Here is a 27,352-nt window from a genome sequence, read left to right as displayed (position 1 = left end):
AAAATTAGGAAGAAATTTTGGGGACCTATGGCCTGGTGGAGACTTTTCAGACATGACACTTAAAGCATACTCCATAAAAAGAAAAACATCAGCAAATGAGGCTTTGTCAAAATTACAAACTTTCTGCAAAAATTCTGTTAAGAGAATGAAAAGATAACTTACAGAGAACATTATTTGCACTCCCCAAATATTACAAATGACTGTACAATATCTAGAATATATAAAGGACTCTTGTAACTCCACATTAAGAAAATCTAATTTCAAAAAGGGCATAAAACATGAAGACACATTTTATTGAAGAGGATATCTAGATGGCAGATAAGCATGTTGACTGATGTTTTATATCAGTAGGTATTAGAGAAATACAAAATAAGAACTTGATGATGCACCACTATAAAAACAGCTAAAACATAAAATACTGGCAATGCAAAATGTTGGTGAGAACCTCACACACTGAATGTGGGAACGTAGAGCAGTATGGCCACTGTGAAAAAGAGTTTGGTAGTTCCTTAAAAAACTACACATACACTTAGTACATGATCCAGCAATCGCTTTTCTGTACATTTATGCCAGAGAAATAAAAACATGCTTACATGGTAACCTTACACCAATGTTTAGGGAAAATTTATTTGTAATAGCCCCAAATGAGAAACAATCAAAGTGCCCTTCAGTAGGTGAACAGACAAGTGTGGTACATCCATGCTGTGGAATACTACTCAGCAATAAAAAAGACCCCAAGGTTGATACATGCAGCAACATGGATTGCTCTCAAGGACATTGTGCTAAATAAGGTATGCCAACTCCAGAAAGTCACATGTTGTGTGATTCTGTTTATCTAACATTGTCAAATTCACAAAATTATAGAGATGGAGAACATATGGTTTTCAGATGTTAGGTTGATGGTGTCTGGAAGGAGGTGGTAGTAGCTGTAAAGGGTAGCAAGAGAGAGATCTCTGTGATAATGGCATGGTTCTGTGCTTGATTTCAAATCTAAAATGCAATAAAACATATGAAAAGAACTATATGCACACAATGCACCAATATCAGTTTTCTGGTTTTGACACTGTACTATAGTCTCAAAATACAACCAATTGGGAAAATAGGTAAAAGAGTACACAGAATCTCTCTATACTGTTTTTGCATTTTTAATCTGTAATTAGTTTGAATAAATTTTAAAAAACTAGCTTTCTAGCTAAAATCCAGAACACTCAAAACATCAAATATTAGCAAGGGTGTGGTACAACTGGGACTCATTGACTTGTGGTAGGGATGCAAAAGGGCATGGTCGCATTGGAAGACACTCTAGTGGTTTCTTACAAAGGTACACACACTCTTACCATATGTTTCAGTTGTCATAGTCTCAGGGCTTTATGCAGATGAGTTAAAAAGTTTGTCCACACAAAAACCTGCAAACGGATGTTTATAGCAGCTTTATTTACAACTGCCAAAGGTTGGGAGTAACCTAAATGTCACTCAGTAGTGAATGGATAAACAAGCTGCAGTACATTCACACAATTATTATTTAGTGATAAAAATAAAGAAGCTTTTTAAGCTATGAAAAGACATGGAGAAATCTTAAATACATATTGCTAAGTGAGAGAATTATCTTGGGCTTAAAAACTTGCTTACTGTTTGAATCCAGTATATGACATTTTGAAAAAGTCAAAACTATGAAAATAGTAGAAATATTATTGGTTTCCAGGGTCCAGGGACAGGAGGACCGGGATGAATGGGGAGAGCACTGGGGATTTCAGTGGGTGGAATCAGTCTGTTTGATACGGCAACGGCAGATACATGACATTGTGCGTTTGCCAAAAGATATTGAACCTTATAATGTATAAGGGTGAACCCTAATATCAACTATGGACAGCAATTAATAATAATGCATCAATATCAGTCTATCAGTTGTAACAACTGTACCACACTAATGCAAGATATTAATACTAGAAGATACCTTCCTTAAGTGGAACAGGGGGAAGATGGGGGTTAGGGGACTCCTATACTTTCTGTACATTTTTGCTGTCAACTTAAAGCTCTTCTAAAAAGTAAAGTCTATTTTCAAATGCCTTTTATGAACACGGTAAGATATAGATTTATTATTATTTTTATTCCATATTTGCTTGACGTTTAGTATATTCTCTATTGTACATCTATTTATTTTATAATTAAAAATGGAGCTATGTAAAAGAAAAACCTGGACCTATTGTACCTTCAATTTTCTAAACACTTTGCTTTAATACTATAAACCATAGGTACAGAGAATTGCTATTTATTGGCTGCTCTTATAAGATTGTTAAAAGAGGCACACTAAAATTTTCAAAGGTTTATGTTAGCAAATATTGATTTAAATCTGGCAGCATCAAATTGCAAGTAGTTAGAAATGCTTTGCCAACGGGAGCTGGGGAAAGGCTTTTACAGAAAATGGAAGCAAAACAAGGAAACGATTTGATCGGCTATAACAAAAGTGGCTTCCTTACTTGGGAAAGTTTAGTTGGCTGTTTGATGTTCTTAAATTTCATCTTCTGGGATACAAGTGCACTTACACAATTGTTTCTGACTTAGGTTTGGGTTTGCTAATGTAGGCTACCAAGGCATAAGAACCTTTTCTGTTTAATTAGTTTAATAATTCCCTCCTTTTGGTTAGATGCCAATGGGAAAAGGGGGCCAAATATATAGTGACAGATGATGATTTGACTTTGGGTGGTGGGCACACAATGCAATATACAAATCATGTATCATAGAAATGCACACTTGCAAGTCATATAATCTTATTATCCAATTCATCCCAATATATTTAATTTAAAAAGGCACCAGTGGCTTAGCTAGTAGATGATAAGGGTCAAGATGAAGCCTAAGTCTAATTCATTTCAGAGACACTTTCATGTCAGTCTACCACATTGTCATGAATAATCAGTCTTCATGGTTTGGGGGAGGTTCTGGTAACCATTTTAGAAATAAATATCAAGCAATAGTTTCACAGAAAAAATGAGAAATTTATCTGTCACTGTGTCTCAAACATTCTCCTCTTCTGTTTAATGTCATAATCCCCCAGCCCATTACCCAGTTTTTCCACTCAGGGTCACATCTCCAAATACAAGATGTTTCCAAGAATAAGTCAGACCATTCTCCTGGTAATGACAGAGGGATCCACGTTTATGTAAATAAAATCCTCGGTGTCTAATATTACTCCTCATTAAGTGTGGAATGGGTGGTGCCGATATGCAAATTCTGTAACAGGTGTGGATCCTCCTCTTTTCCGTTCTCCACTCCACCTCATCTCCTCACCACCTGTCTCACCTGTTATCAGAGGCCAAGCCCGAGGCTTTTATATTAATTCTGCTGAAGATCCACATATTTCATGGATTTGGGGGCTCAGGAACCAAAACCAAATTCTGAACTGGTTGCCTGTAGAGACCCCCCAACAAATCTTACTCTAGAGGCGTCCAGATGAAGGTTGGCCCACAGCAACTGGGTGGCTGACGGATCCTCTGAGTGAGCCCACACCCTAATGAACCTGGATATTTTTTATTAATTACAGAGGATGATAGGTTTACATATGTTCCCCAGCCCTTGTGAAGAAATGGCCCAGACACCAAAAACTTTACCTAAGACTCATCCGATGGTTTATTGCATTCAGAAAAGTCACAATCACTGTTTGAAGAAACCCCAAGTATAAGTTCCCACAGAACTTTTGAAAGTTTCCACAGCAAAGAAAGGATCTCATGGGGCCTATTGCGGGGGCATTGCATGCTGATAGTAAAAGGATAGTGGGAAATGAAGGGAAAACAGATACAGGAAGGGGCAATGGATAGGGACACCCGACTAGATGCTAGAGTACGGAGAGGTCGAGAAGGCGTCACCACTCCTAGTGTGACTGAGGGGCCGGAAAGTGCTGAAGAATTGTGGTCTTCATGGAGGTGAACAATTGGAGAATTGCCAGCTTTGTAAAGATATTAAAGCAGAAATCTCTTCATTAGTCTTCTCTCTAAGGAAGCCCATTACCTGTAGAAAGATGCACTCAGTTTCTAAAGAACTTAAGATGAACATTTGAGCACTTACTTTGAGATTTATTCCCCTTCTCCCTTAGTCTGTTGACTTTGGAAAAGTCTCTTAATATTCATCTGACCTCTAGTAAATACCACCTTTCCAACATGAGCTGCCATATTCTACCATCAGAGTGAGCACAGATGAGTAGACCATGGTTTACCTTCTCTTAGCACCCCTGACACCACTTTTCAGATGGAGGAGCAAAAACAGGCACTGGCATTGATACTGTGAATCTCCACAGGCCCCCAAACAGCCAAGCTCTGGAAGTGCTTTTGACTGGCCTGCCTCAGAAAATGTCAGCCAAGCATTGTCCAAATCTTAGACCTAACTTTCCTAGGTCACTGGACCCAGTATTCTAATGTGAAACAGTTGCCTTGGAAATCACCGGAGATAATTTCCAAGACTGAAGGTCTAGCTGCACATGTATGGGAGGGGATGACGGACTTTGAAGCTCTGGGATACTAGAAAGGGGCTATGTCTGATTGTGTCCTAGCAAAGGTAAGTGAAGAGCCATGAATTCCCCCATCTTTCCCCTTAAAGGTATCACATGTTCTTTCCCCCGCTGTGTTTCCTTCCTTTGATAACTCTGTACAAGTGTTGCTCTGACCACAAAAACCCACCTGAAGTGCCTCACAGTGGACCTCGGCGGTCAGCAGCATTGCCTTTGCGCATGCCCTTGATGATGAAGATGGTCCCAACAATGATGCCGACCAGGCCCACAGCCAGGCCCAGGCCACACACCACATTCTCTGTTGTCTCTGGGAGGGGAGTTCGTGCTTCAAACTCTGGGGAAATATAAAACAGAGTAATAAATGTGGTATTAAGTAAAAAATAATTATTAACCAATTAAAAATGGGAAAATAGAATAATGTATTAAGGGAATTACAACTTAGAAAGCAAGGAAAGCTGCATAATGGGAGAAACAAGAATAAGAATTGTAGCAGCTGTTATGAAACAGGACTCTGTGCTGTGTCCCAAAGGCCCACACACATGCACCACAGAAGGAAACCATAAAAATGAGGAAATTGGAGGATGATCCGTACCCCAGTGCTTGAGAAGAGGCTCGTCCAAACCCCAGTGCTCCACCTTGCAGTCATAGACGTCCTCAGTTGAGGGCAGGAAGGGGAGATAGTAAAACTTGCGGAAAAGTTGGTCCTCCCTGGGCAGGAAGACTGTCTCTGACACTCCAGTTGTGACAGGTTTTCCATTTTGAAGCCACGTGACATTGACCACCGGTGGGGAGAACTTGTCAATGAAACAGATGAGGATGTTGGGTTCTCCCAGTTCCACAGGGTTGTTTGGGAGCACAGTCACCTCTGGAGGTACTGGGGGACACAGGACAGAAATTAGCTTTCTATGCTTAGGCATGGCCCCTCCCTCTCTCCCAGTAAAGCTGAAACAGAAGTTGATATTGTGCCTTGAGAATCTATGCCACAGCCTCAGGTCCCTGTCTCTGACACCCTCCCCCATAAACTGTAACCAATGATGAGGCACAAGATATCCAAGGACCTCATTCCTGGCTCCCCCAATATAGATTGAGGGCAATAACTTTGTGAATGACTATGGATGGCAGAGAAAAGATGTGAGAACATCAAGAAATGAAAAAAACCCATAAAGTTTTGGGGCCTATGGCCTGAGAATCTAGGGCTTGCTTATGGTAAAGTTAGGCCCCAGGGAGGGAAAGTTATTCTCAGCAATGTAGCAGAAAGAGCTAAAGAATCTATTTTAAAGCTGTGATTCCCACATGTAGAAGTGCAGCAGGGAGAGGTACCATTAGTGTTCAGGGTGTAGTTGGAGCGCTTTATTATGATGTCCAGGTTGGCTTTGTCCACAGCCATATTGGCCAATGCGCCCTGAGCTTCAAAGCTGGTAAAACGACCAAATTCTTCAAGTCGCCAGACCGTCTCTGTCTTTTCCATATCCACGTGGAAAATCTCATCACCATCAAAGTCAAACATAAACTCGTTTGATGGGTGTGGGGTCATACAGAACTCGGCCTGGATGATCACATGATCCTCTGGAAGGGTAAAAAAGGGAGTTAGTGTTGGAACGAGCAGAGAGAAATGAAGAGCCAGGATGACGACACAAGTTGTGGGTGGGAGTTGAGACAAGTAGGCTCAGTGGAATGAGGAGCAGCGGTGGGGAGTAGGGGTGAGGGGGAAGGTCAGGCTGAGGTGCAGTACGTTTGTGCTGAACAGAGATGGGAGGGGAGAAATTAGGGGCAGCGTTAGAGATGGTGGGCTGAAGGAAATGGGAGCTGAAAACCCAGAGTCTCCTGAAGCTGTGTTTTGTCTCTATGTCACTAGCTGAGGAGTGATTTTCACTTCAGAAATCCAGCAGCAGCTCCTAAAAGACTGAGTTCTGAACTGGGAAATCAAATTGAATTTTGAATTCTTATTCAGCTACTTACTTACCTCGTGAATTGAGCAGATTACTTCATCTACTTATATGTAATCTTCTGTGGTTTTGCTTCTTCCATGGATTTGTTTTTAAGATTAAATCAGACAAGGTAAGTAATTTATCAGTATATCATCAGGCCTATAACAAGCCCTTTGGGGTTAAAAATTTCTTTCTTTGTCTTTATTATTTTTATGTTTTATAGTTATTCCAGTTATTTCCCCCTTTGTCCCCCTCTTCCAAGCTCTCTCCCAACTTCCACAGTCAATCCCCACCCCATTGTCCATGTCCATGTGCCATCTTTCATATATGTTTCTTGACTAACCCCTTCACCTGCTTTCAAACAGTCCCACCGCTTCTCCTCCCTTACCACTGCCAGTCTATTCCATGATTCTATTTTGCTCATTAGTTTATTCTGTTCATTAGATTCCTCTTATAAGTGAGATCATATGGCTAAGTGAAATAAGGCAGTCCGTGAAAGACAAATACCAGAAACTGCTTTGTATTTAAGAGGTAGACCCATGGAAAATATGACTGGGATCTGAGGTACCCAGGAAATTAAGACTGAGACCTTGTAGTGCTGTAGTAACACACTTTCCTGGATCTACACCCACACTGTGGATACCTTAGTGATGAGCCTTTATATCTGAAAGCTCCTTACACTGAGACTGTCATTATGGGGTCTATTCTATTATGGTTGATACTGAGAATAATCTATACCAAGGTAATAATCAATTTGAAATAAGAAAATTGCAATTAGAGAGTATGTAGCCTTCATGGTGTATGTACAGGAGAGGGGAGATTTTAAAGTCTGACTGACTGTATATTGATAAAATCATTGGTTTAGCATTTGCAGCTATGCGTGTGCACACAAGTACACACACACAAAATATTCTAGTTGTCCCTTTCTAAGCCAAGGGAAAAGCCTCCCTCCTTTCCAGGTGTGCATCCCCATGTGTGGCCCTTTCTGAGAGATGTAAAACCTGCTATTGCCATCATGAATCTTGGAGTTGTATTATTGCTGTACTTATTTCTGGTCTACCTGCCACCCTCTGTGGTGGTCATCTTGGGTGAGAGCTATTTTTTCATAATACAGCTTCACTACAGCACAATGTTTGCCCAACAGATGGCAGAGAACATCAGGCTCTTCACTTCCTTAGTCATGTTTCTACTCTCTTGGAAAAATCACTAAGTAACAGTGACTGAAGGTCATTTTAAGGTACAATATACAGGGCCTGTCACTGTCCCAAGGGGCAGTAAATTAAGTGCGAGTCCTATCAGCATACCTGCCCTTCCCTGTCTTTTGGGTAGATTGCTTATTTTTTGGTGACTTTCCTTTCTAGTGATCTTCAAAATAAATGTCATTGTTTGAAATATTCTGACGAGATTCACATGTCAAAGAATAGCTACCATGAATTCAGCTAAGAATGTCTCATATTTTCCTCCTTTAATCCTCACAAAATTTTATGAAGTTTTTAATTTTACTAATTTTCTAGAAAAATAAATTAAAGCCCAGAAATGCAGCTTGCTAATGCCTGTCAGAAAATATTTCTCCCTTAAGTTTGGCTTACCTCAAAGTCAGTGGCATTGACCAATATACAACTCAGTTTTGTTCCTGTAAAGTAAATTTAACTTACTTCAAATTGTGGTAGAAAGAGAACTCATCAATCTACTATTTATTAAACTTTTAGATTTGGACTCACTGAATACTGATTAAACAGTTCCTTCACTCCAAATATTGTCCTGCGAATGTCCACTGCTCATTCCTCCGATGCTCTCAGAGCTTATTGTTTCTAGTTACGATTCTCTCAGCACTTACCTTTGATAGCCTGCAATTCCTGAAGGCTCGCCAGGAGAACTGTGATGAAAAATCCTGACACTGAAACTCCAGTTATGGCCATTTTCTTCCTGAGTGCTTTAGTGGGGATCTGTAGAGCTCCAGTGGGGCAGAATAGACAAGAATAAGAGAGAAGAGAATGTAGGGTGTGCTGTTGTCTGATTGACTAAAATTCAAATCAGTTGAACTACAGCCAATCAGCAAGTGTTTTGAGATGACATATTTGTCACTAAGGAAAAGACTCTTGTAAAGGGCCTAAGAAAGGAGACATATAAAAATATAAAATTCTTAATCAAACAAGCACATAACGAACAAAAGCAAAAAACATCAAGTTTTTGAGAATGTTAGGCAATCACTCACACCCTTCCATCCCAATCCAAGTTCTAGAAAGGCATATACCTGAAGCACATGAGTGAGAATATAAGCAGTGGAACAACCTGAAGTTAGGGCTGATCAGAGATCGTGCCTCGGTGCTGTGACGGCTGGAGAGTTTCTTTCAAGGGATAACTAGTCCTTTTTAAAACAAGATAAATTACCAGGCTATGGAAAATACCTGAATTTTGACAATATTGGGTGACAGAGCTTCACTTAAGGAGTTTCTCATTGCTTTAGGCTTCTCCTCCAGTGTCTGGGGTCCAAGATGGCCAGCCCTGCCCAAGAGTTCAGGACCCCAGGCGCTGTCCTACCCTAGGGAACACCAGAGGGGAAACTCTGAGGGTCAACACTCCCCAAATGGAGGGGGATGGGAAGCTGGGTAGTGGGTACTGGAGACAGTGAACTGCTAAGAGGCTACCTTTACTGATGCCTACCATCTTAAATATGATCATAGATTGGAGTGGACTTTTGGGGACACACCTCATTTGAGGCTTAAGTGGATGAAAGGCCTAAAGTAAACTGGGAAGAGCTATTTTACTGAGAATGCTAGAGACTGACCTGAAGGAGGGCTTTACCATTTCTTCATCGTGTCATAAGATTATGGAAGTTGTAATACAAATAATTAATTTTGATGTTTACTATTGAGAGTACTGAAAATTAAGACACTCTAGCCCTCTTATTTTTCATAACACAGTGTAACATAAAGGAAAATTAAACCACATATGGAAAGAGCTTGAATTCAAACACTTTCAGTGAAGAAAGATCTGGCAATGGGGCAGCCCATTGGATGGTGAGTTCCCTGTTCAGTGTCAGTCAGGACACAGACACTCGGGTGGATTTCCACACTGCTGGGTTGAGGCCTTATCCTGCCTGGCAGCTGCCTCACAGATTGTGAGGGCCCACTCCCTGTGGGTTACTGGTTATCTGATCACATCTGGGCTTTGAACATTGTCTGACACTGACTCCTAGGTCACTGGAGGAGGCCCACAGCACAGCTCTGTTCTGTAATTGCTCTGGGATGCGTTTCCTGGAGGCAGGGGCCCGGGCCAGAGGAGAGCCCTGCAGTGTCAGTCTCTGCCTATGGCTTAGGCTTTGTCACCTCCTCGTTCAGAGAAAAACCATGTGCACTTTTCCTATTCCTGCCCTGTGCTGCCATAATGCCTCATTCTTACAAGGAGCTCAAAAATATATGGCAAACAGATATTTTTCAGAAAAATAGTTTACATGTTGTAATAGCACTTTCAACCCAAGGTGTTGCTTGGCAACTTATGACAGTGTTCAGTCCTAAAACACTGATTGGCTTTCCTCATGAGATTACTAAATTTGGGAGATTTAAAAAAATTTTTAGTTCCCTTTCTCTGATAGTAAAGAAGTTCCTATCTGAACAGTACCCATGGTTCCCTTTTCTCTCCCGTGTGCTTGAGGAAGTTTCTGAGGGCTGCTGAATGAGATATGCACAGTGACACAGATGGTGAAGAGCCACTGCAAGGTCTAAGTTCAGTCAGGAAGTAGAAATCTCCATTAGACACTCTCACAGTATAGACGGCTTTTTATTGCATTCTTCCCTGTTACAGGAGATTGTACCTTAACACTGTTAGAATGCTGGAGGACACAGGCCGGCACAGGCCATAACTTTGAGAGCTTGGAGACCAGTAGAGGCCACTGCTGACGTCACAGCTCCTCTAAAGCCTGAGGGAAAGAGATGGTCCTAGAACCCGAGGCAATTTGCCAAGATCCTGTCCGGGAAGCCTTTGTGTCCCTGGTATGAGATGACTTCAGCCTACCCACCCCTCCCAAATCTCACAATACTGCTTCACTGGCAGAATGTTGGCCACATGTAGAAGCCTGGGGGAAGGAGAGTCTAAGAAATGTAATATTCTTAAATCTATTTCCAAAGACCATAAAAGTGAATGAAATGTTTTTTTAAAAGACTAAATGCAAATACTATATCTGATAGAGGACTCGAGAGTTGGAAAATTTTAATTTAAGGTAAAAAGTTATGTCTAGCAATCAACATGTATGTTATAGCTTTTGTTCCAAAAACTACAGATAAGGCCCATCCTGGCTCCTGGGAAAACAGCCAACCTCCTGGGGCACTGCTGAAGATTACCTCCTGGGGACAAGTGAGGGCATCCGGGCCTTTGTGTTCCAGGGAGAGCAGGCGACCACCCTCCCCTGGGAAGAGCTAACTGCCCAGGACGGGAATGTTGCAGCTTCTTTTCCCCTAATTCCCCCTGAATCTTAAAGCCCTTGCTGCACCTTGTTTACTCCCCCAGTTATAAAAATGTTGGCCTGGCCCTGGCTGGTGTAGCTCAGTGGATTGAGCGCGGGCCTGCAAACCACATGATCGTGGTTCAATTCCCAGTCAGGGCACATGCCTGGGTTGCAGTTCCCAGCAGGGGACTCATGAGGGGCAACCATACATTGATATTTCTCTCCTTCCCTTCCTCTCTAAAGAAAAATAAATAAAATCTTTAAAACAAAACAAAAACATTGGCCTGGAAAGAGAAGACAAGATGGTCTGTTAGGGTATAAACCCTCCATCTTCTCAGATCACCAAGATCATCAGCCATCTGAATGAAGTGCTCATAAAAATTCAATCGCTGTCATTGCTCATTGGGTTTGGTGGTGACAGGCAGCCCGAATGCCGGTGTCTTTTCAAGGTACATATCTATATATTTTGATCCAGATCTATATATCCACCATAGCTCACTGTGGTTCCGCCCACAGTACCAAACTTAGAACCTGAGAAAGTATTATTTGGATTAAAGGATAGACTTTGGAAATGAGAACTTTCACACTGGACCCCAGTTGAGTCTGGGGCCTGATTACTCCATGTTTGTGTGGTTGGAATTCTGGGAGCCTCCAGCCCTTCTTTTAGACCCCTTCCCTGCCTTTTTCCCCCCAGCAGTAAGAGTCATAATGATATTTTTGCTGCTGAGAACACCTGAGGAGCCAAAGGGATTTTGATCTAGGCATTTCTTTCCCAAATCCTGAGATAAGAAACTTGATTTGTTCTGTGTCATTTCTCCTCCCAATCCTGGGAGGAGGCAGAGAAGCTAGTCCACTAGAATTAGTTTCTATCAGATGGAAAACTGCCAGCTGTTGAAATCAACAAATGTGCTAGGGTGGTGGGCTAATGGGCCTTCCTGATTAACATGTCTTGTGTGAATGAAGGTCTCCCTGGTGTTTGGGTCATTTCCAACCTGGGGGGATGACAGCTTGAGAGTTTAATTCATTCTCTCTTTACCTCTGGAAGCTGGTACTTCAAAGGCCTGCATTTTTTCTGCATAGCGATTAAAATCACCCTTCTTTGCTTGCGTAGATTTTTTGTATATACATGTACTTACATATTTTTTATGTACGAACATAAACACGCACTGTTGTGCTTGCTGTGCATGGGAGCGCGTGTGTTTGGAAACTGAATCTCCATCTCAGCATGTCTCTCCACCAGCCAACCACAGAGTCTACTGCTATACCCTGAGCATCTATAATCATGTCGCTTTATAATTCCCAATTTTATCTTTGTTCTAAGAGGCACAGCTTAACTTGGTAACTGAGAGACTATGAAGGAAAAGATTAATTTGCAAAATCACCAAAGGAGCCTAAGACCCGTTGCCTTCCGCAGGCGGCCCCACCTGGCCAGGATGCAGTGTGAGTCCCTCACTCCACACACCCGCCTGTTCCTCAGACTTTCTGCCACTTCGGAGCTGCTTTCAACGTCCTCTGTTACCTTTGCCAGGCGGAAGGCAGCATGAATCCCAGGAGCAGAGGCAGGCATTCCAGTGCAAAGTTGTTTTCATTTTTGCAAACGTGCCTGCCCTCACCTGTGACTGATTCTCCCTTTCCACTCTTCCCCAGGGTCAGGGAGTGATTTCAGACACTGTCCGTGGAAGAAGACACAGCCCAGAAACCTCATCCTCAAACCTGATGCTCTATCACCTCCGGTCTAAACTGGGGGTCCCATCTGGGTCTGAATGATTTCATAGAAAATAGAAGTATTTCATGAATACATATAAGTGTGTGTGTTAGTTGGAAAAGGAGAATTGGAAAAGCCTATTTCCAATCAATCATATTATATAATTTTTGCTTACTTATCAATTCTTTAATTAAATGCTACCTGATCTTACTCTATATTTAAGGTACTGCTTTTGTTGCCGTTGTTGTATTTTAGAACGCCTGAAGCAAATGGATGTAGCTAGGAGGCTGGATAAGCACCAATGAACTTTCTGACTGAGCTGGAATTCACGTGTTTGCTCCTGGCCCTTTCCAGGCCGTCACTGGAGGAGCTGTTCCCCGTCACTGCACAGGAATTGCAGCCTATACCACAGGGCATTCGCTCAGTTTTAATTAGCAGACCATCCTATAATGACTTTAAGTTGCACAAGTATATCTTAATCCAGCAATTAAATTATTTAGTACAATGTAACAATGAAAAGTCACAGTTTAATTTAGGATAAACACATGCCTCCCCCACGCTGGAGAGTTTTGCGCAGGCAGGGACGAGTCTGGTGTTCCTCCTTCCTCACGTTCCAGTGGGGGCGGGTTCAGAGAGAGTGAGGAAGAGGAAAAGGTAGGAAATGTCAACGGAAATAAGATGTTTGTGTTTTCTGGACCTGGCTGATGCTCAAAGCAGAGCTTCCCTTCTGTGTGAGGTTTTGTGGGCTCTTCAGATCCCTCAGGGCCTGAGTCTGGTGCCTAGGAAACAATGAAACATCCTTTGTGCCCACAAAAGCTGGGAGTGCCACTCAGCTGTGAGAAAAGACGAAATGTTGCCATTTGTGACAACAGAGATGGACCTTGAGAATGTTGGGCTAAATGAAGTAAGTCAGTCAGAAAAAGTCAAGAAGCATATGATTTCACTCGTGTGTAGGATATAAAACTGAAATTCGTGGACGCAGGCAGCAGTGTGGGGGTTACCAGAAGGAAGGGGGTGGGGGATGGAGAAGGCCTGACGTGTGGAGACAGGAGACGGTCTGAATGTGGGCGGTGGGCACGCAGTGCAGTTTCCAGATCTTGTATCAGAGAAATGTACACCTGAAACCTATATGACCCTATTAACCAGTGTCACCCCGATAAATTTAATTAAAAATTGAAACACAGAAATAAAAAGTCTCTAGGCGTGCAGGCCCTTCCCAACACAGCTGCCCTTTCCAGCGTCTGCCACCCACCAGTCCACCGCCCCACCCCCCGCCCTCTCGGCTTCCTGATGGGCACCGGGAACAGATCTCAGTGTCACCAACCACCTGACTTTATGGCGGGTGAAGCACACTCTTAGGTGTCCTAGAAAATAATTTCACTAGGTTCCAGGCAAGTAAGTTAGTTTCTTTTCCACATGCTTTTGGGGTAGAGGTAGAATCAATAGTAAACAGATGTATCCAAAGGTATCACACCTGCTCCCCTCGTACTCTCTGAACACCTTTTGGTCAGTGGGGAGACAATAATAAGCACGTTTTCCCTTTTGCAAACTCTATGAAAGAGGTGAAGACAGCTCACAAGTCCGCAGATACAGCTGCGGTTTCAGGTGAAACTGAGGAAAGAAGATACACAGTAAGCAAACATGTGCAGTGAGAAGCATAAATCGAAGCCATTGTGTGTCAGTTGTCACGCAGACAGAACCACATCGCAGCTAAATAAATGAACGTATGTCCAGCAATGTCAGCTGTTCCTCAGTCCAGTTTCTTCCAGGGAGATAGAGAAGGCGGAGCATGTCACTTGGCTTTTCTTCAAATAAACTTTACATAGGGGTGTCTCTGGTAAGGAATAAACCTGTGCTTCTTTCAGCTCTTTTAAAGCTACCTGCTTTCTGTTCCAGGAGTAAGCATGGTGTTTGGGGCATCGGCCTATTCTGTGCTCTCCCGAGGCATCCGCATCCCACTCTCAGTGTGCTTCTCCCAGACCCCTGCTCCTGTGGGCTCGATGTCACGTAAACTTGCCTAGTGCTGAAGATTGTTCTTTCGAAGGAAAGTAGTTGGCTTTGTAGGAGGCAGTTAGGGGCTGGAGTTTTAAGCGCCGACGGTGTTCAGACCCCAGTGCGGTGGCTCCTGCCTCTGCTCTCAGGGCCTGTGCAGCCTCATCTGAAATGTTCATACACTGAGCGAGATCTGTGCTCATTTCTGAAGATGGTTAAACATATGTGTACACTGCAATCCTCTTTCACACTCTATTCTAATGGGTATAGTGGAGGGTGAGAAACTGGCAACTCGAAGATGGTTTATTTAATGTATTTGGTTAGTGATCAGGGCCAAGGAGCTGGGTTCTAAACATGCAAACCACTCATACTCAAGAAGATAAGAAGTTAAGACGAGAAGTGTGCAAATTAAGAAAAAATGTGAACGCTGAATCACTAGACCTGCCAACTGTATTAGGATGAAGAAAGTGGTAGAAAATAATCAAAAAAGTAATTAAATAATTACTGAACAAATTGCATGTCCCCAACAAAATAAAGGAGATTTTCACAAAGACTCAGAAGCCACGAGGAGAAGGTGGCATTGAATTCAGCCAGGACCCAGCGGGGGGTGTGAGAGGGAAACCTGTGGCGTGATTACAGCAGAAGCAGGAGGAAGGGCACCTAAGAACAGGTAGGCCGGTGCAGGAGGAGGGCTGGAGGCAATAAGGTGTTTCAGGAAAACCAAGAGTGATGACAGAGAGTCACAACATATTTTGGATTTGTGGGGATGCTCTTGAACTTTGAAACTCAAGGTAGAAGAAGAAAGGTGAGAAATAAGCCAGAAGATCGTAATTAGTTTTAATAAAATTCTTTCTGGTACATTCTTTTCTCCCTCACTAATTAAAAAATAGTACTAATAACAGATATTATATTAAACCTTATTGATTCATTTGTTAGATAATAACTGTATTTCCTTATTCTGAGGAACCTGAATTTTAAAGAAACTTAGTCTTTCCGTCAAGTTTTGAAAGTGGAAACTGGTATTCTAAATCGAGTCTCTAACTCTGGAGCAGTAATACATCGAGTCCAAAAATGAGTCCAATCAAAACCTGAAGGCCCTTCAACCATAATGCCCTCGGATAGGGCTGACACTTGTCCTGTCTTGTCAAATGTGTTCATAGGTAAATATTTCAAAGGTTCTCAGGAAACGTCTTTCCTGCTTTTTCTAACTCATAGTAAAAGTGGAACTAGGCTTCCCTCTCGTGGTCAGTGAATTTAATTCTTTTATTATTTATTTCTAGTTTACTTTTTATTACGGTTGACATACATTATCATATTAGTTTCAAATGCACAACATAGTTATTGGACATTTATGTAACCCATGAAGTGACCATCCCGACAGTTTAGTGCCCACCGGACACCTTGTAGAGTTATTACGACATTACTGACCCCGCCCCCGACGATGCGCTTCGCTTCCCCGTGACTGGTTTGTAGCCGCCTGTCTGCACTCCTCAGTCCCTTCCCCGTGTTCACCCAGCCCTCTGACCCCTGCCATACGGTGGCCGTCAGTTTGTTCTCTGTGCTGATGACTTTGTTTCTGCTTTCTTTGCTCATTTTGTTGTTTAGATGCCACGTATATATGAAATCATATGGTGTTTTCCTTCCTCTGACTTATTCCACTTAGCACAATACCCTCTAGGTCCACGTGGCCAAAAATGGCAAGAGTTCATTGCTTTTATGGCTAATATTTCACTGCACCACATAATCTTCACCTACTCATCTGTGGGTGGACACTTCCATACCTTGGCCATTGTAAATAATGCTACAATGAACATAGGGCTGTATGTATCTTTTTGAATTCGTATTTCAAAGTTTTTTGATAAATACCCAGAAGTGGAGTTGCTTGGTCATATTGTAATTCTAATTTTAATTTTTTGAGGAACCTCTATGCTGCTTTTCATACTGGCTGTCCCAGTCTGAGCTCCCACCAACAGTGCCCAAGGGTTCCCTTGACCCTGCATCCTCCCAACACTGTTTTGCTGATTTACTGATGACAGCCATTCTGTCAGGTGTGAGGTGGTATCTCATTATGGTTTTGATTTTTGTTTCCCTGATGATTAATGATATTGATCATCTTTTCACATGTAGGTGTCTGGATATGTATGTCCTTTTTGGAGCAATGTCTGCTTGGGTCTTATGCTAATCTTTAAACTTAGATTGTTTATTTTCCTTTTGGTGTTAACTGGTATGAGTTTCTTATATAGCTTGAATGTTAACACCTTGTGAGATGTATCATTGGGGAATATCTTCTCCCATTCGGTAAGTTGTCTCTTTCTTTTGAGGATGGTTTCATTTGCCGTGGAAAATCTTTTTAGTTTGATGGAGTTCTATTTGTTCACTTTCTCTTTTGTTTCTCTTGCCTGGAGAGACATATTAAAAAAATATTGCTAAAAGCAATTTTAAGGAGTTTGCTGCCTATGTGTTCTTCTACGGGTTTTATGATTTCGGGTCTTAAATTTAAGTCTTCGATTCCTTTTAAGTTTACTTTTATATATGGCGTAAGAAGGCATTCTAGTTTCTTATGCCATAGAATGATGGTGGCCTCTAGTTTCTTTCTTTTTTTTCTGCATGGATCTATCCATTTTTTCCAGCATCATTTGTTGAATAGACTGTTTTTACTCCGTTGTGTGTTCTTACCTCTACCATTACAGATTAATTAACCACATAGGTGTGAGTTAATTTCTGGGCTCTACTCTGTTCCATTTTTCCTGTGTGTCTATTTTTATCCCAGTGCCATTGCTGAATGGAGTACGTTCTTTTGTGCTATCACATGACACGTATTTCAAGGACGCAGAGAAGGAGACGTTTGAAGTGTAGTGGCAAGGTGTATTGGAGCAAAAACAGAGGACTGAGGTCTCATCCGCCTCCAGGTGGCGCAGCTCCCTCTGGGGAAGACGGCTTGAGCCTGGTGATCACTGGTGTCCGTCAGGTACATCAGGGCCCAGAAGGGCAATGTCATCCACCCTGGGCTCTGGTAGTCCAGCCCAGTCTCTTGTCCTGGCTGCTCTTGCCTGTGTCTCATTTCTCCATCTGCATGCCAAGGCCCTGTGGTGCCCAGGCCACGGCGACAGTGCTGCACTCAGGCCCACAGGGCTGCTGCAGAGGGAGCACGCAAAACCCTCTCCTGTTAAGCTTCCCTATATTTTCCTGGGCTGAGGAGAAAAAGTACACTTTCTTTCAAACTAACCAATCTCCTTCCTACATTTTCACTGGACTGTGCTCCAAGCCCCCCACCCCTATTCAATCCTTTCCCGGATCCTCCAGGTTTCGGGCCTTTATCCAATCCGATCCTGTTGCCAGATTTTCCCAGGCTAGACTCCTCCCCTGTGTGGTCGCTATTTTGGCTTCTACTGCTCGGAGCCCAGCAGAGGACTCTCCCTACTGTTTTATCTTTCCCCACCCTGCCTCCCATAACACCAGTTTTTCCCCAGGGAGATTGGAAAGCTGGTCCTTTTTGCCTACTTGAGGATTGAGTCTGTTTGGCAGGGAATTTGGCTGTCAAATTCCCTTGGGGTATCTGTGAAACTATATCCTTTTCTACTTAATCAAGCCTAATTAGCTCTCTGGCTTCCTTCTCTTGTTAATAGCTAACTAATTATCTACTGTAACGGTGTCTACTGTAACTGTATCTACTGTTTTGATTAGTATAATCTTTTGATTAGTATAGTCTTTGATTAGTATAGTCTTGTAGTAAAGTTTAATATTGTGATGCTTCCAACTCTGTTCTTTCTCAAGAATGCTTTGGCTATTTGGGGTCTTTGGGGTTCCATATAAATTTTAGGGTCATCTGTAGTCCTGTACAAATTGTCACTGGTGTTTTCATAGGAATTGCATTGTATCTGTAGGTTGTATAATATCTTCTTCGATATTTTTCTTCAATGTCCTGTAGTTTTCTGAGTACCGGTCTTTTACTTCTTTAGTTAAATTTATTTCTAGGTCTTTTATTTTTGATGCAATTATAAGTAAAATTATTTTCTCAATTTCTCTTTGTAATAGTTCATTATGTGGGTGGGCCACATCCCCAGCAGGGGCCACACACAACATTGATGTCTCTCCCTCTCTTACTCCCTTCCCCTCTCTCTAAAAATTAATAAATAAAATCTTTAAAAAAAATTGTACCTGGCTGGTGTAGCTCAGTGGATTGAGCGCGGGCCTGCGAACCAGAGGATCGTGGCTCGATTCCCAGTCAGGGAACATGCCTGGGTTGCAGGCCAGTTTCCAGCAGGGGACCCACTAGAGGCAACCGTACATTGATATTTCTCTCCCTCTCTCCTTCCCTTCCTCTCTAAAGATAAATAAATAAAATCTTTTAAAAATTAAAATGTAACTGATTTTTTAACATTAGTGTTGCTTCATGCTACTTTACTGAAGTCATTTATCAGTTTTTATACATTTTTGGTGGAATCTTTAGGGTTCTCTAAATACAGTGTCATGTTCATTTTTTTTTTTTTTTTTTTTTATTTTTTTTTTTTTTGGGTGTGTGGTAGGATTTCAAACACTATGTTGCATAAAAGTAGTGAAAATAGACTTTGTCTTTTTCTGATCATAATGAAAAAGCTTTCAGATTTTCACTGTTGAGTATAACGCTAGCCGTGAACTTGTCATACATGGCCTTTATTATACTGAGGTATGTTCCTTCTATCTTCACTTAATGGAGAGTCTTTATGATAAATGGATGTTAAATTTCACAAAATGTTTTTTTATCTATTGATATAATCACATGAATTTTATCTTTCATTCTGTTTGTGTGGTGTATCACATCGACTGACTTATAGCCTTGTATCCCAGGAATACATCCACTCAGTCATGGTGTGTGGTGTCTTTAATGTATGGATGGATTAATTTTGCTAATACTGTTGGAGAATCTTTGTTTCTATGTTCATCAGGGATACTGGCCTATCACTGTCTGGTAGTTTTTGTCTGATGTTGGAGTCAGGTTTATCCTCGACTCATAAATGAGTTGGGAGGCTTCCTTCCTCTTCAATTTTTTTCAACAGTATGAGAGGGACAGATATTAATTTTTTTTGCATGTTTGGTAAAATTTGCCTGTAGAGCCCTCTCATCTCAAACTCTTGTGTTTTTTTTTTGTGGGTTTTTTTTTGGGGGGGGGGTGAGTTTTTCAATTACTGATTTGTTTTTGTTAGTAGTTAAGTTTGTTGAGATTTCCTGTTTCTTCCTGACTCATACTGGAAGATTGTATGGTCCTAGGAAATTATCCATTTCTTCCAGATCGTCCAGTTTGTTGGCATGTAATTGTTCATAGCATCTTCATATAATCCTTTGTTTTTTTGTGGTATCAGCAGTCATGTTCATGTCTCCTGTTTGATTTCTGATTTTATTTATTTATGCCCCCTCTTTCTTCTTGATGAACTTTGCTAAAGGTTTATTCATTTTATTTCTCTTTTCCTAAACGTGTTCTTGGTTTCATTGATTTTTTTCTTGTTCTTTTAACTCCATTTTACTTATTTCCACTATGGTCTTTAGTATTTCCTTAAATCTATTCACTTTGGGCTTTGTTGCTGTTCTTTCTCTAGTTCCTTTAGGTATAAGGGTCAGGCTGTTTATTTGAAATTTTTCTTGTTTCTTGAGGTAAGCCTGTGTTGCTCTAAATTTTCTTAGAACTGCTTCTGCTGCTTCCCACAGATCTGGGGGCACTGTGTTTTCACTTTCAGTTGTCTTGTGGTATCTTTTTATTTCATCCTCAGCCTCATTGGTGACTCACTTGTTGCTTGTTGTAGACCGCTCTGCCTGGTTCTAGGAATTGTATCCCAACCCCTTGTGGCTAAGGGCGAGGGACGACCTCTGGAATGCCAGCTGCAGGAGACAAAGCTTGTCTCTGGTAGCAAAGGCTGCCTCAGTTTCCTCTCCCTGCCCCCAAAGCTTGGTCAGAAGTCAATGATGGGTAAGGCCCCTCACAGTGGGGGGCAACCTAAACCAGACTCGATCACTTGGGAGGCCTTCATGGAAGGACTGGGGGGGGCTGCAACAAAGAGCAATGGATTCTCACACCCCCCCCCGGCTTTGACAAAGCCTGAGTCCCAATGTCCTCTGGGAGAAGCGCTTCCTGGCTCTAATCCCCTTAAGCCTGAATACCTATTGGGGAGAAGTGCAGCTCCTTGCCTTGCTAGAGCGTGTCCTGGAGAAAAATCTGGCATCACTAAGACTTCCTGATAAGCCTGTGAAATCTGCTCTGCTAAGAGTGCTTTCATTCATAGGTTAAGGGTTCAAGCAGGAACCCCTAAAACTCTGTTCCTGACAGACTGACTCATACTAAGCCCTCGGATTTCTTTGAAATGTTATCTACTGTTTGATCCTTGCTGCCCTGTATTCCTGTGTATTACAACCCAATAAAAGGCCCTGGAGGAGGGGGCTCGAGGCCTTTTTCTCCTTAGAGAAACTGGCCTCTGCTGGCCTTTGTCTCCCCTGAGAAACTGGCCACAGCTCACTCCTCCTCCCCGAGCAGATCACAGCATGCCTCAGTCATATTCACTTTCATCCATGGTGCTGGGGAGACACGGATTCTTGCAAGGAAGTCGCCCCCACAGTTGCTTAGAAGCAGGTTCCTGAACCTCCATGTGTTTGTGCGTTTTTAGTTTCTTCTCAGTTAATTTCTCGTTTCATGCCATTGTGATCAGAGAAGGTGTTTTACGTAATTTCAACATTAAATTTACTGCCTTGTTTTTGTCACCTCACATGTGGTCTATCCTGGAAAATGAACTTGATAAGAATGTATATTATGTTGCTTTTGGGTGAAATGTTCTAAAAATATATATTAAATACCTTTGGTGCACTGTGTCATTTAAGGCTACTGTTTTCTTATTGGTCTTATCACTGATGTCACTGGGGTTTTTAAGTTCCTTATTATTGTATTTTTTCCCTTTATGTCTGTCAACATTTGTTTTATATATTTAGCTGTTCTTACATTGGATGTACATGTTTACACAAGTTATATCCTCTTGTTGGATTAGTCCCTTGTCCATCATGAAATATTCTTCTTTGTCTATCATTATAACCTTTGTTTTAAAGTCTGCTTTTCCTGAAATGAGGATTGCTACCCCAGCTTTGTTTGTTTATTTGTTTGTTTCCGTCAGTGTGAAGTTTCTTTTCCATCCCTTTCCTCTGAGTCTGTGTGTCTTTCCAACTATAGTGGGTGTCTTATGGGCAGTGTATGTGCCAGTCTGGGTTTTTTTAAAATCCATTCAGCCACTCCATGTCTTTTGATTGGAGCAATTATTCTATTTATGTTTAAAATAATTATTGATAGGTATGTAGTTATTGGCCTATTAGTATCTGGTTTTCATTATTTTGTAGGGTTTTTTTTTCTGTTTCTCTTGCTCTTTCTCCTGTATTTTGATGACTTTTTTGTAGTGCTGTGTTTGGATTCCTTTTTATTTATTTTTTGTATGTCTCCAACAGGTTTTTGGTTTGTGGTCACCATGTGCTTTATACAAACCAAGCTGTGTTTATAGCAGTTTATCTTAAGTGGATGGTTTGTTAGATTTGAACACATTCTAAATTCACTATAATGTTTACTCACCTCCTGCATGTTTATATTTGTATCATTATTATTTTTTACTTATTTTGTGTATGTGGTTGTTTATTATGTAAGTTATTATTGTAGTTACACATATTATTTCTATGTTTGTCTTTTAACATTTGCACTGGCTTCATAATTGGTCAGTCCTTTCCTTTTACTGTTTACCTTTCTGATGAAATTGTTTTCTTATTCTATATTTTCTCATTCATATTTTTGTGTTTTCTACCTAAAGAGTTCCTGTTAACATTTCTGGTAATATTAGTTCAGTGGTGATGCAGTTTATTAGCTTTTTATATCTGGGAAATTTTTATCTTTCCTTCAATTATGATAGCTTTCTGGGTAGAGTAGTCTTGGTTGTAGGTCGTTGCTTTTCATTGCTTGAATATTTTGTGCCAACCCCTTTTGGCCTGAAAAGTTTCTGCTGAGAAGTCAGCTGATGCCCTTAAGGGAATGCCCTTGTATGTGACTAACTGCTTTTCTGTTGCTGTTTTTAGGATTCTTTTTTTTTAAACCTGTGGTGTTTTAATTATGATGTGTCTTTGGTGTGAACCTCTATGGGTTTATATTGTTTGGGTATATCTGTGTTTTCTGGACTGATAGACCTATTTCCTTCACCAAGTTAGGGATATTTTCAATAATTTTTTTTAAAAATAGAACTTCAATCTGTTCATCTCTTTTTTTCTCCTTCTAGGGTCCATATGATGCGAACACAGTTACAACTGATGTTGTCCCAGTGCTCTTTTATGCTTTTCTAAGTTTTTTAAGTTTTCTTTTTTTTACTGTTCTGACTGGGTATTTTCACTACCTGTCTTTCAGACTATTTGATCCTCTGTTTCATCTGATCTGCTGTTGATTCCCTCTTGTGCATTCTTCAATTCTGATTTTTATGTTTTCTTTTTTCTTTGTTTTTGACCTCTTTGTTGAAGTTCTCACTGAGTCCTTTTATTCTAGTTCCAAGCTCATTGAGCATCTTTATAACCAGTGTTTTGAGCTTTGTGTCTGGTACACTGCTATATGTATAGTACATTTTTTTCTGGAGCATTGTCTCATTCTTCTATTAAGGACATTTTACTTTGCCCTCATGTTTTCTGACAGTCTGAGTTTATTTGTATGTATTGGGTAGATCTGCTACGTCTCCTTGCTGACAGAGTGGCTTTGTGTAGAGGCGTGCTGTGGGGCCTGGTGGCACAGTGTCTCTGGTCACTGGTCCAGGTGCTCCAGGGGTGCCGCTGTGTGGGTTGTGTGTGCCCTCCTGTTGCAGCCGTGACTCTGCTGTTTGGCACCTCAGGGGGTGGGGTTGACCCTCGGGCTGGCTATGACTAGTAGAGAGGCTGTTGTGTTGATTCCAGGGAGGAGGAGTCACATTAGTGGGACTCTCCTGCCAGCTGGCTTGGTGCTTCAGGTGTGTCTTTTGTGGAGCTGGCTGGGTGTTCCTCAGGTGTGGTTTCAAGCCAGTCACTGGGTGTTGTTGGGTTTGGGTCCTCTAGAGAGCAGCTACAAAGTGATCTGGGTTTGGTTGCAGCTTGTTCTGGGCTTAGAGAGCTTGGTAGTCACTTTTCCTGTGCTCGGGGCTCTTTGGTGAACTCCACCTTCTTAGCTGAGGTCATTGCCATCTGTGTTGTGCTTATGGCTACTTAATTGAGGGTATATGACAGGTCAAGACTGTCAGCCACTTATGCCAGATTTGGCAAATGACCCCAAACAGACTGACAGCTGCCTGATGGGAGTTTCCTGGAAGTCGAGACCTGTCACCCTTTGGCTGGGATTGAGGCACTTAGGAAGAGCTACAAGGCACACTGAGATTGGTTGCTGCTCATTTAGGCTTTGTGGACCTTCGAGAGATTTGGGGACAGTCCACAGCACAAGCCGAGGCAGGCTGCTTGATTAGAGGAGCCACTGGAAGAGGCTTGGGCCCTGCACATGAGCTGGGTGGGGCAGGGATCAGGGAATCCCCACCATGCAGCAAACAACATGGACCAGGTAAATGGAGGGCACGGGTTTGGTGCCCAGCTGTGTAGGGCCCACTGGGTGGAAGGAGCACTCGATAAAGGAACAATAGTACCTGCCAGTGAATGTGTCCCCTGAGAGCACTGTCCTGAGCCTTCAGCCTTCACCCTGCAATTAGTCAATTCAGTTTTTTCCCCTGTATCTCTGGCACATTTCAAGCTGCTGTCCCTGCACTGGAGCTTAAGACATGAGATTTGTGAGCAAGTGAGACCTTTGGTGTCTTGGTCTCTGGCAGCCCTTTGTCTCTATGGGATGCAGTCCCTGCTGGCTTCCACAGCCAGATGCTATGGGGACATTGCTCCCCGGCACCAAAGCCATGGGCTGGGGAGCCCCATGTTGAGTTGAGGGGACCCCTGCAGCTGAGATATCCCTCCTGAATCTTAACCATCACACCATGGGTGTGGAACCAGCCCATTCTGCATCTCTGTCTCTCCTACCATTTTGACCTGGCTTCTCCTTTATATTCTCAGTTATTGGGCTTCTGTTTATCTAGTCTTCGTTGACCCTCAATGATGGCTATTCTAGAATTTAGTTGGAATTTAGAAGTGGTCATGAGAGCAAGTGAGCTCTCAGCTTACCTACTCTGCCAGCTGGACTGGAAGTCATGAATGCAAAATTGTATGCTACACTGGAAAATAGATGGACTTTTTCTTTAAAAACTGAATATATATTTACCATATGATCCAGAAACTACAATCCTAGATATTTGTCCCAGAAAAGTGAATATTTACATCCATACATATATGTATGCACAAATGTTTATAGCAACTCTACTTGTAATGGTCAAAACTAGAAAGAGCTGTAACTTTTTCAGCAGGTAAAGGATTAAACAATCCATCCAAAACACTTGGATTGTAATGGCATTAGGCTGAGTGAAAAAGCCAATCTCGAAAGGTCAAATACTGTATGATTTAACTTACGTAACATTTTAAAATGATAAAATTTTAGAAATGAAAGCAGGTGGTCGTTGGCACAGGTTAGAAATGAAGAAGGTGAGTCTAAAGGGGCAGCAAGAGGAGATCTTTGTGGAGGTGGAATGTAGTTCATATTGATCACAATGGTGGTTACACAATTGTGTGCATGTGATAACATAGAAAACTACCAAACACATTGTATCAGTGTTAACTTCCTGGTTTTGATATTGACTATAATTGTATCAGCTGTGACGCTGGGGAAACTGACGTGCACAGAGACCTCCGTGTTCCACAGTCTCCTGACAGCTTTCCCAGGAAGTGGAGCAGATGCAGAAATAACAATGTTACTCGCCTGTTCTAGAGTGGAAATATCTGGTTTATGTTAGGGTTATTCCATTTACTGCCTCAAAATACACTTTTTTTGTCAGTTTCCATGCACCATCCACTCCCAACAGAAGCGTTTCTTTTTCAGTGTTTGTGGACTGAGGCATTAAGAGACATTTGCTGGGCGGTTCTCAGCCCCTGACACAGATGGCCTCTCAGGATGTTAATACCAGCAGGAGCTACCCTCGGGGACTTGTGGTCTCAGACACTCAGGCCCCAGAGCCGTGAGGGCCATGCCAGTCGGGAGGACATGGCTTTGTTAGGACAGGGAATTAACCTTCGTTCCAGCTGTAAATCTTATTCTGCGACTCTTCAGCAAAATTTCAACTGAGGAAGGTGTGCCCCCTGCATGTACTACGGAGGACAATACCCAAGGCCAGCGGCGTGAGAAAGTGCATCGCTGCCCTTTAGTGGAGGGCCGTGCACTCGGAGACGCGCTGCCCCGAAGGCTCTCACGCCCGTGTCTCTGGCTGCCTCCCCTCCCTGCTCTCTCCACGGTCCTCAGCTCAGTCCCTGTTGGCCAATGGTCACTGTCTCACACTCCAGATCGTCAGTACTGTTAAAGGGCCCCCTAATTCGTCTGCTTCTACATTTCCACAGGTAAAGGGGTTACAGTGGCTCCTTCTTGCTTTGACTGCCCCTCACTCTCTTCCCTACAGGAAGACCTTAGCCCAAACCACGTCTCCTTATCACCACCATTTTGTGACGCATCGAAGTGGCAGAAGTTTGGGGTGGGTGGTCCCCCCACATGTTTATGATTAAGACCCAGAGTCAATGGGCTTAACTTCCAGGTGACATTAGATATTTGTATTTCGTTTAATTTGTCCTGACCCCATTACACACACACACACACACACACACACACACACACACCATCTATCATTTCATATTGTACTCAGGGATCTATGACTCTCCTTTAGACTCTTACAAGTTCACTTTCTGCATAAAGGTGCACCTGCTGGCTACCCATGCTGCTTTGGGAGTGAAAGAATTCTACCACTTCTCTTTGTGAATTGCTTTGCTCCTGTCTTGAGTGGATAAACGAGGTTGCTGATATACGAATGTGGCTTGCAGAAAACGCAGTTGTCTCTACTCTGACACACTTGTGGCTCCTGCTTCTCAGGGGCGTCCGGTCTGAGGTGGAGCTGATGCCCAGCACCAGGGGTGTGCTGACGCTGCCTGTCCCCCAGAGCAGAGTTGGGGGTCAGAGGACTCCTGGCCCCACCCAGCCAGGGATGTGCAAATGTGCCCTGTATTCCTTATACTGACTGACCCTCCCAGGGGCTCTGCAGCTCCACCTGGGGTTCTGGATAAAGAGGCAGGAAATGAGTGAGCAGGGAGTCTCCTATGGAAAAGTGAGATGAGAGTGATGGTCATGAACATTTGGGCTGCGTCGTCCATCGCCTGGAGGATCTCGCCTTGGAGAGGAGCCCCCCTAACCCCGGTGTGGGTCCCTGACAGCCCCCAGTGCACGGGGGAGGTGCGTTCCACCCTTATCTGTTTGCACCGAAGCACAGTTAGTTCCTGCACCAGGGCGGGCACTCACCGTGTTTCGTCACAGAGCCAGGCACTGGGCGGCACTGTCCCCATGTGTCCCCCCGAGGCTGGTTTCAGGGGCACTCCTGTTGCAGTTGGGTGGAGTTTCTACCAGGCTTCTGTGAAGCTGGGGTGGGTGTCTGGCTACAGTGTGGGCTCTTTCCCAGCGTGAGACGGGAAAGCAAAGCAGCTGATGGTCATGGTCACAGCAAGAGACGCGTTCCTGCTTATGCAGAGCTGTTGTAGGTATGCCTGCAGACTGACGGGGACCCGGCAGTGACAACGCGGCCCTTCAGCGGCACAGAGTTGGAGCTTCTGCTTCATGCTGACTCCCGCCCGGAGAGGTGTGAGCGCAGGGCTTCAGGGAG

The 27,352-nt window shown here is 42.7% G+C and overlaps 1 protein-coding gene across 1 annotated transcript; it reads right to left on the bottom strand.

Moving 5' to 3' along the window:
* Positions 1–3,606: 3,606 nt before the first annotated feature.
* Positions 3,607–8,425, bottom strand: LOC119056745 (HLA class II histocompatibility antigen, DR alpha chain). The gene is made up of 5 exons (XM_037155244.2): positions 8,264–8,425; positions 5,819–6,064; positions 5,091–5,372; positions 4,668–4,832; positions 3,607–4,002 (listed from the first exon to the last, which is right to left on the bottom strand). Exons 1-4 carry the CDS (start codon positions 8,343–8,345, stop codon positions 4,678–4,680), a joined length of 765 nt encoding a protein of 254 aa, XP_037011139.2. The 5' UTR covers positions 8,346–8,425; the 3' UTR covers positions 3,607–4,002; positions 4,668–4,677.
* Between the last annotated feature and the right edge of the window lie 18,927 nt (positions 8,426–27,352).

The sequence above is a fragment of the Artibeus jamaicensis genome, unplaced genomic scaffold (genome assembly GCF_021234435.1).
Source record: "Artibeus jamaicensis isolate MK-2021 breed Jamaican fruit bat unplaced genomic scaffold, CSHL_Jam_final contig_3183, whole genome shotgun sequence".
Lineage (NCBI taxonomy): Eukaryota > Metazoa > Chordata > Mammalia > Chiroptera > Phyllostomidae > Artibeus > Artibeus jamaicensis.
Note: the sequence above shows the minus strand (reverse complement) of the source record. Positions and strands in the feature narration are given on the sequence as shown.